Here is a 10,308-nt window from a genome sequence, read left to right as displayed (position 1 = left end):
GTGTCTTCCTGCCTATGGTGACCTCTCTCATGTTAGCTATTAGTTCTGGCCAGCTAAAAGTTGCCATCCAGCAATGTGTGATGCTAAATGCTGAGCACTGTGGTTACAAAGATGATACAATCTCTGCCTTCAAGGAACTTACACTCCAGGGAAAAGGGGAAGGGAGGAGGAGAAGAGAGCAGTTTCATGGATGAATACAAACACAGTGATTTGAGACAGGAGAGAGGAAGAGTAACTAGAGAAATGAAAAAAAGCCTCCTAGTAGCAGTGAGTTGAGATTTGAAGGAAGTGCAAGATTCTGAGAAAAGAGTATGGACTCCAGGCATAGGGGCAATTCACACAAAGGTGCCAAGGTAGAAAATAGTTTGGGAAATGGTAAAGAGGCAAGGTTTTCTGGAAGGTGGAACATGTGCAGAGGAATAATTTGGAAAGGGAGGCTGGAACCCAACTTTTAAGGACTTGATGGGGTGAGGGATTTCTATTTTATCTTTGGAAGTAATAGGGAATCATTCAAGAGAGTGGGAGTGAGCCAAAATGGTAAAGCATGATTTTTTGGGGACCACACTAAATTTATATGTAGCAGGATTTTGGAGGTCTGAGTCAGCTGGTGGACCATCTTGCTCCAGGGAAGGTTTGGTGTATCCTGGACTAAACTTCGTAGGGAGGCAGCATTTTCAATATCTTTGAAGCTAATGGTCCTTAAAGGGTAGGGCTGAATTCCCTTTTCCCATCCAGGACCATAGGATTTCTTAACACACGTTTTCAATTTCTAGAACAGAATTCCAAATCCATCTGAAAAGCCCTATGATCCACCCTTCTCATATACACTTACTCCCCCTGGGATTATGGTTTAGGACTCTGTTCTGGATGTGGAAGGCAGGACTGAGGAAATCCAAGTGTTTAGCTTAATTTCATCCAGCCTCTGATTTCTTTAGGTGTGAAAACTCGAGAGGCAGGATGACATAAGATGGAAAGACTACTCCATTGTAAATGTGATGTAGTTAGTAGAAAGTGCCGGGCTTAGAAACTGAGTTGAGTTCAAATCCTGGCTCTGCCACTGACATTGGGCAAGCAATTTAATCTTTATGGGTCTCAGCTTCCCTCATTTGTTAAATGAAGAGGTTGGACTACATTAGCAGTTTTCAAGCCTTTTTAGTCTCAGGAATCCTTTATACTTTTAAAATTAATGAGGACCTCCCCCCCCCATCAGTGAGCCTTTGCTCATATAGGTTATATTTATAGGTATTTACTGTATTGGAAATTAAAATGTCTTAGTAATATTATGAAAATTGTTTTTGACCTTGTGGTCCTCTTGAAAGGGTCTTAAGGACCCCCAGGGGCCCTGGATTATACTTTGAAGACTTCTCTGGACCACACAATCCTTAAGGTTCCTTTCAACTCAAATCCTATGATCCTAAAGAGACTTATGTCCATTGAACTATTCTCTGCTTTCTGAATCTTAGGGTTTCCCCTCACTTGAAAAGGAGATTTTAAAAATTTTCATATTTCCAAATATTAAGAAGGAACTGAAATGTTTTCTATAATCTTTTGCCACTTTTTGCCCTTTACAAAAAAAATATAAAAGTTCAAAAACCAAGGTGAGTATATAGGTTAAATAATTGTTTTGTTAGGACTCTGGCAAACATTGAAATTTTTTAAAAAATTTCTTTCTTCCATGTCTGCTGCTTCTTAGAAACAAGAGAATTGAAATATATTTTTCATTTGAAATAAAATCAATGTTTCCTGTTAATTTTGAGAAGCAAATAAATATAATGTGTCTTACTTTTAAGAAGAGTAGCTAGTTTTTAAAAAGCAAAAGATGGGGCTCTCTACTGATTTCTCCTTCCTTTCCTTGTCTGTCAGTCACCCTCAAAAGAAACAGATTTCTCACCCCTGGGGGGATGGGTAAGCCTGCATAAGGTAGAGAGGTCAGAGCTATGGTATCATTAGAGTCATAGAAAGTTAGAGCTGGAAGGAAACTGACCTCACATCTGACCCCTGACAATCTCCCTCCAGAGAAGAGGATCCTGAGGTCCAAATGGTCACTTCTTCATAATGGCTTAAAATGTCTGTTTATTTGCCACTAACTTCTTGGGTCAGGAGCATAGCCTTCCATTAGACCGCTGTCCCTATGGACAAAATAGGATCTGCTCATTACATTTGAGTTTCTAGGAATGTAAAGCAGGATTTACTTGATTTTGGTTTTTTCATTTGTTGTGGTCTTGGCTTTTTGGAAACATTTACCATTTTGTAGTTAGTCATACCTTATAGTTTGGTAGATATGAGCATTAGAGAACATTACACTTGGAGTCAAAAGACCTGGGTAATGGATCCTGCCTTAGTCACTTAATTAGCTACACAACTCTGAGCAAATTACTTAACCTTCCAGCTTCAATTTCCTGATGTATAAAATGGAATAATACTTGTCCTATCACCTCATTCATACATGGAGAGAGAGAGAGCAGCAGCAGCATAGTGGACCTGGGCTTCAACTCTGCTTCTGTCACATACAATCTGTGTGACCCTGAGCAAGTAAGTCGCTTAACCTTCAGCACCCTGGACAACTCCAGAACATGGTTGTAGTTGCTGGGCAGATAGAGAGTCATCTGCATTAGTAGAGAGAGCTTCCTCACTGGGAGTTTCCCATAGCAATGAAATCACAGGTCTGATACAAAAAAGTGCTTCTGAAACACTAATGATTGAGCCCTGAACTAAAATTGGTTGAACAGTAGTTAAGATGAAAGTGAGCATAGACTCTTGCTACCTCTATGCTTTGACTCATCCATTCTGAGTAGTCCCTTAACAAGATATAAAGGTGTAGGACCCACAGAGTCTGGTTCCTACTTTCCCCATTCTTTTCTTTTCCTCCTCATTTGTTTTCTAGAAGTATCCTTCCCAGCCTCAATGCTTTACCTGTCTCTAGCCTGTATGATTGCTCATATGGCTATATGATTGCTTTCCTTTCCTTATGTAATCATAGGGGTCACTGGTAATAAAACATGCCCTAAAAATTCCTCTGTAGAGAGAAACCCTGCCCTCCAGTCCAGATTTCCTATTAGCTTTCTCTCTTTCCATTCTGAGAAAAAATAGAACTCCCAGAGTCTTTGAGGGCAGTCCAAGTCTTATACCTACAACAACCTTATTGAGGTAGGTGCTCCAAATATGAACCCCATTTTAGAGATCTGGTAAACTGGAACTTAGTTCCCTAATGTGGCAGTGTCTACAGTCAAAAGCTAGTCCCTGATTGGATTAGGACCTGAATAGATGTTATTCTGTTTCTCATTTCCCTTTCCCACTGCCCACCCTTTCTTAGTGATACTCAAAATTGCCTTTGCCATTTACCTCTCTTCTTGCTCATTCCTCCAGAGCAGGGGTGGGAAACCAACAGCCTTGAGGCCATAGGTCCTCAAGTGCAGCCCTTTGACTGAATCAAGACTTCACAGAGCAAGGTCCTCATGTGCAGTTCTTGGACTCAGTCAAAGGGCTGCACTTGAGGACCTAGAGGGCCACATGTGACCTTGAGGTCACAGGTTCCTCACCCATGCCAGAGCTTTCCTCTAGCCCCATTTTGTGTGCATTATATCCTCTGCCTTTGTCTTCAATACCTGATCAATCAATATTTCTATTCCATTTGCTTTTCTCACCTCCCCCCTCCCAATTTTTAAGGCTCTGTTGAATACCAACTACAATGGCCCAAGACCTGGCCTAGATACTGTTGGGGGTTCCAGAGAATAGTAGAGGAGGTATACTCTTGTGTTGCCTCCCATCTAGTTTATGGAGATAAGATCAGCCCTTGAAACAACCAGCTGACACTTGGGCCTGGTGCAGTTAAGCTGTTAGTTACAACATGGCGATGATATAAGAGTGGAGCATTTAGAATGATTGCAGTTTAGAGAAGAAGGAGGTTATTGAGGGCCATAAGAGAAAGGTTTCTAGGAGAGAGAAAACCCAAGCTGAGTGTGAAGGGAGAAAGGTAGGATTTGGCCAAGTGGAGAGGAGGGCATTCTTAGCAAGAGGAATAGCATGGGCCAAGACGAAGGAGGAATGAATAGAGCAGAGTTGTGGAATGGTGAGACTAACCTGGCTCAAGTGACAGGTGTCTATCAAAAGAAAAAACCCATATATATAGGCAAACAAGATGATGGAAGAGTTGCTTACGCGGATGATCATTTAAGTTGCTCCTCAAAGGAGTTGGGCCCAATCTTGGGAGTAGAATAGAGTTAAGTAGCTGAACAAATGCCAGAATAGGCTTACAGAAGGGCAAGGCCAGAATCCAGCTCTCTTAACTGCCTGCATGACCTTTGTTGGATCATTTCCCCCCTCAGGGCCTCAGTTTGCTCATCTATAAAAGGAGGGGGTTGGGTCGTAAGATTCCTTTAAGCTCTGTGAACTGATTGTAGTATTCACTGGTTTTTCAACCCAGTGAAGAAAACTTAATAATTGTTCTGTTGGATTATTCCTATAGTGTTTTCCCTTCTTCCAACTTCCCATTTCTCTCCTTGTGTGTTTTCCTCCACCCAAGCACTGATCACTGGGAACACTGAAAGATGGCTTGGGAAAAGCTATTGTTCTTATTCGTGGCCTCAGCAGAGGTTAGGAATGTGTTCTTAATCATTCTTATGTTTACAAATTTCCCTTAATCCATAGGTGATTGATTAAAAATATTTAGATAATCTATCATCATAATTCCAAGTTGTGTCTTGACTGATCTTTATAACAGTACCTCTCTCTTATTTTTACTGTTTAATTCTTAAGCCTAAAAAATAAGAAGGATGGGGGAAGAGGACTTGGGAGTCAGGATTGTGTTCATGTACTGACTCAAATGCTTATTAATTTTGTGACTCTAGGGAATTCAACTTTAAAATTAATTTAATAAATTTTAATTTAAATTAATAAATTTAAGAAAATTCAATTCAAAATTAAACTTTCTGGGCCTTAGGTTTTTTTCACCTGTAAAATAAGGAGATTAGACTCTCTGGTCCCTTTTAGCTTTGAATCTATGATCATATGTATGTGCATATATATGGCTGTATTCATTAATCTTAGAAAAATGTGCTATCTCAAATACCAAAACACTTTTTAAACTGTCAATCCCTAGAGCAATGAGATGAGTAGATATGGCTGCTTGCAAAGAGCAAAATTCTTTTGAAGAAATAAGGCTGTTCTGGTTGTGGAGGGGATCGGGAAGTTCTGGACTGTCACCCTCTCTTAGGTGCAAATGCCACTTAGATGACCCAGGCCTCCCTGGAAAAAGCAGCACAGGCTTTATTTAGAGCCAAAGAAGACTCAAGAAGTAGTTGTTAATGGTTTGGTGTCAGTGCAGTAGGAAATCTCCAGTGGAGTACTCCAGAGATGATCTTGGCTCTGCACTATTTAATATTCTTATCGATGATTTGGATAAAGACTTGGAGGGCATGCTCGTCAAATTTGCAGATAACACAGTGATGACTGGGATAGCTAATACAGGATGACAGGATCCAAAAGGAGCTTGACAGTTTTGGACTAAATCTAATGAAATTTGCTAGTGATAAAAGCCAAGTTTTACCTGTGGACATTAAAAAAAAATCAACTTCATGAGTTCAAGAAGCAGAAGTGGTTAGTTAGCAGTTATCCCGCAAAAAGATCTGGTGTTTTTAGGGGACCACAAGCTCATCAAGAATCAGTAGTGAGACAGCAACAAAAAGAGCTTCCACGAAGAGGGAGGTGAGTATCTCACTGCCCTCTGTTAGGTCTCAGCTGGGGTATCATGTTCAGTTCTGGGCGTCATAGCTGAAGGACATTGATAAGCTGGAGAGTGTCCAAAGGATGGTGAAAGGCCTTCAATCCATGTCATGTGATGAGCAGTTGATGGAACTGGGTATGTCTAGCCTTGAAAAGAGAGGACTAACTGGAGGAGATGCAGATTAGTGAACTTGAAGTATCTGAAAGGTTGTTATAGGGATAGGGAGGAGGGATTGGAATTGTTAGCTTGGCCCTAGAGGGAGGGCCAATAGCAATGGGCAGAAATGTGAAAGAAGCCAATTTTGACTTGATGTCAGGAGAAACATTGTACCAATTTAGGGAGATCCAAAAATGGACCTAAGTAGGTAGTGTGTTCTTCCTGCTGGGGAGGTCTTCAAGCAGAGGCAGGTGTACCATGGTCAGATGTATTACAGTGAACGGGTTGGCTTAGATGACCCCTAAATTCTCTTCCAATGCTTAAGAGTCTATGAGGTAGTCCAATTATTTTAGCACAATAAGGAAACCAAGGCCCAGACAAGTGAATTTGCTCAATTCATGGACAATTCCAGGCCCCCTTTCCCAATATGGTATATTTCCTACTGTACCATGTCATCTCCTGGGAAGTTGAAACTGACTACTTAGGAGTTTAGAGTGTGTCATCTGGTCTCAGGTCCACATGCAGAACACTGAGGCCAAGGGAGCACCATTCCCTATGGGAAGGGAGGATGGGAGGCCATGGTAGCCTTGCTTAGGCAGGATTGGGAGAAAATTTGCATTTTCCTCTCTGGGAAGCCCGGTGATTGTAGGATCAGAGCTTTAGGGAAAGGAAGTTGAATGATTACCCACCTTTTATAGATGAAGATGCTGAGGCCTTGACCTTGAGATTACTTGCCCAAGGTCATACAGTGACAGCATCAAGATGAAAGTGTTGCAGGATTGCATTCTTTTAATTAAAAGAATAGTAGTGTGGGGTTGTGTGATCTAGTCCCCAACCTGTAAGGCTAACACCAATGACAACTCTTGTTCTGGACCTGTCTCCTACTTTATCCTCCCTCCTTGTTTCCACAGCCATAGATGCTAGGGACTGGGAGGGATGGGGGGGGGGGGGGGAAGGGGGGGGGAGTGAAGGAGTTGATTAGCCTTTGTTTATGTCCTCACCTTAGCTCCTGCCCTTGAGTTCCAACCCTCTCTGGATCTCCCTCTCCCCCCAATCCCAGCCGGGCCTCCCCTCCTCTCCCCCTCCTCCTCTGACATGGTCTCACCCTTGTAGCCCCTGCCAGGCCTCGGAAACCAGCACTCATTGTTCTGATCTTACACAGTAAATGCTCACAGCCACACATTCTCTCATCCTGTTTTTATTACAAAGAAGTTTCCAAAGCTCCCTCCCTCCCCACCCATCTTCTTGAACAGCAGTATAGATACCCTTTGCCCAACATTCCCCGAAAGGAAAGAAAAGCCAGGGGCTTGGTCTCTCTCTCTCCTGAAAGGACCAATGTGAGGGTTTGTTGGGGGGGAGGGGTGGTATCTTTAATTTAAAATGCTTTTTTGGCTTTTTCTTAACTAAGGAGTGGGGAATTGGGGCATAACCTCCCTCGGATACCCCTGTGAGGAGCACTGCTTTCTGAGGAGTGTTACCTTTCCAGTGTCAAGTGAAGATTGCCCCATTCCAGGTACTTCTAGGTCCTGGTGGGGGGTGGGGCTGGGGAGGACCACTGTTTCCTCCCATTTTTGCTACAAAATTCCCATCTTCCCATTTCACTCCTTCCCATTAACCTCTGTATGCTTCACGCAATCTGGCTGCTATTCACAGTTTGTGTGTGATTTGTGTGTGTTTTTATAAAAAACTTAGCAAAAAAAAAAAAATGGTGCTATTTTTAGAAACCTTTTGAAAGTCCAGCGTAGCCCAGCTACAACCCTGGTTCATCTGGAAGTTCCTCCCCTCCAAAGGCATGCTCTCAGAGCTGCCTATTTTGAATTTGCCAGTGTTTCTCTGCCCCTTCTCTTATTCCCTCTTCCTCTCTGGGTCCGGCTACTTGCAGAACCTTGGTCTGTCCATCCGGCACATTATTCCAGACACGTAGCTGAGGGAGAATTGACTGGTCTGTGGTGGATTGTGTGCAGGCCCAGATTTCCGCTTGTCACGGAAGGCAGCTCCTTGTCCATATGCTCTCACCATCTCAGCTTCCATCAGCCTGTCCCATCCGTGTGAAATTTGAAATTGTCACCATGCTAGTAGGAATGCCCAGCAGGTGCCTTAGAAGCTGCAAATCTGTGTGTCACGCTTGCAAACCAACTCCCTCTCCCCCATTCCCTTGGGGATTTCGTTGTTGTCATTGAACCAAAGAACAAATAAAATGGCAGTTTGCATGTTAAGGCTGGTGGCACCATTGTGGTCAATGGTGGCATCTCCCCTCCAGGGCCTAGCTTGGATGAGGTAGCATTTGGTTGGTGCTGGTACACCTCTGGCAATGGGGACAATCAGACCCCCAATACCTGTCCCCTGCTTGGCCTTCCATACAGTTCTTGCAGTTGCTCTGGGATCAACCCCTGTGCAGTTCTGTCTGAGCCCCTGGAAGGCCTGAGTACAGCCATCCTCAGCAGATATGGAGAAATGTGTGTGTGTATGTACGTACATGTGTATGTTTTCTTTTGGGAACACTGATGGAGACAAGTTCAGAAGCTGAATGATGGTAGGGGCACAGGGAAGGAGGGAATTGTACACCACCTTAGAGGGTAAAGAATATAGTTGCCAGCCTGCACCCACAAACACTTCTTGAATGCATGAGATGTCCCAAAACTAAGGTGTCTCCATTTGCATAGTTCTTAACGTAAGTCTGTCTCCTTGTATAGTATGATATACTTGATCTAGGGAGGGGTATGTTTGGAAATACCCTAGCTGTTCTGGGATATAGGATGGAGCCTGACTTGCTCCCGAGATATGTGGTATCCCAAGGCCTGACACCCCACGGATACCTTCTCCCCTCAAACGCACAACCTTCTTTGTCTTATCTTAAGGAGTTGGAAGGTAACTTGGAGGTCACTACTCCCACCCCTTTCCCCCTCATTTTTCAGATGAGAAAAGTGAGGTCCTGTGACTTGTCCAAAGTCACAGAGCCAGGATATGAACTCAGATCTTCTGAATACAAATTCAGCATTTCTTCCCCCACTGCAGAGATTCTCTTTCTTGAGGCAATTGGAATAGGATTGATATGCTCCAGTATGAGAATATGAGTGTGTGTCTGTGTGTGTGTGTGCGTGCATGTGTGTGTATGCACGCAAACATGTTTAGTAGGGCTGGGGATGATATGCTTACCAGGAAGAGAGGTGGGCATCCTTTATTCCTCATCCTGTGGGCCAGTCCTCTGTGAGGTACCAATGGCCCCAAGTTTGGGGGAACTGTCAAGGCGGAAAACATTCAGGGGATAGAGTCCCTCAACACTCTAGCCTGGTGCTTCAGCTAGTCCCATGACATCATTCCATCCATTCTCCCTATCCTTACCCTCCACTTATAGGGCAGGTAACCACGTAGACATGGAAATGAACAAAGAGACCATGTAACGGTGGCTGAGCCACGAGGAAGATGATGACAAAGGGCCGAAGTCTCCAAGGAGGTGGTGGCCTGACACGATCCAACTGCAGCTTGGCTTGGGCCAGGATTCCATCCATCTGAGTGACCAGCTCCTCTCTTTAGGGGGAGTCTCGGGGCAGGGGAAACAGTTGCCCCAGCTGAAGGAAGGTTTTTTGGTGAAATCTCTTTAGACATCTACGTTCTTCTTCAGCCCGGGCTGTGCAAATGGTTTGAAAAATAAACGTAATCAAAGAAAAGACAGAACATGGTTTCAGTGGGTCTCCCAGCCTGTCTTGTGTTTTGGGGCCTTCGCTCCTGGGTTGCTTACTTCTTCTTCTTCTTCCTCTTCACCATACAGCACACCACAAAATAGATATTTATTGTCTATATTATATATATTCATATATATATATATATATATATATACTTTTTTTAAAAGACGTCTCCAAGTTAGCAGTGCACTGGATAGCAGAAGGTCACTTCTAGGGGTAGGGGTGGGGCAGGGCCAGCCCAGCGGTGAGGAGAGGGCCTCAGGCCTCACTGAAGCATTCATAGATGTTATCCTCCATGAGGGCAATGACCTGCTCAAATTTGTGCTGCAACTGTGTCCGGCGTGTGGTTATATTCGCTTCTAGTGCAGCCATAATCTGGGAAGGGAGGACAAGGGAAACCGTTAATGGGGATGGCTCAGCCTGTGAGCACAAGTAGGTAGAACCTGCGGGTACCCTTCTATGAAGTGAAATCGTGGGTGACTGGGAAAGGTCCCTCTGCACTCCCCAAATAGCTTCTCTCCTCAAGTTTCCACAATGCCTGAAATTCCACCATTAGCAGCTTCTCCCCTTGAGTCAAGCACTGCTTTCCCTCTAAGGTTTTCTATTGGAATGCAAAATTCTCTAGAAAGGGGAGGAAATTTAACGACTGGACTGAACTTGACTTTGAGTGTAAATTCATCTATTGGATGCTTTTCTGTTGTTGTTGAGGCAATCAGGGTTAAGTGACTTGCCCAGGGTCACATAGCT

General features: G+C 43.7%; 1 protein-coding gene across 1 annotated transcript in view; it reads right to left on the bottom strand.

The window, feature by feature from the left end:
* Nucleotides 1–7,060: 7,060 nt before the first annotated feature.
* Nucleotides 7,061–10,308, bottom strand: part of PLXND1 (plexin D1) — a 201,455-nt gene continuing 198,207 nt past the window's right edge. The window contains exon 36 of the mRNA XM_072598409.1: nucleotides 7,061–9,936. Coding sequence (XP_072454510.1) covers nucleotides 9,820–9,936 — 117 coding nt within the window. The 3' untranslated portion in view covers nucleotides 7,061–9,819. The remainder of the gene's footprint in view (nucleotides 9,937–10,308) is intronic.

This window comes from Notamacropus eugenii, chromosome 3 (genome assembly GCF_028372415.1).
Source record: "Notamacropus eugenii isolate mMacEug1 chromosome 3, mMacEug1.pri_v2, whole genome shotgun sequence".
Classification (NCBI taxonomy): Eukaryota; Metazoa; Chordata; class Mammalia; order Diprotodontia; family Macropodidae; genus Notamacropus; species Notamacropus eugenii.
This window is presented reverse-complemented; position numbering and strand designations above follow the sequence as displayed.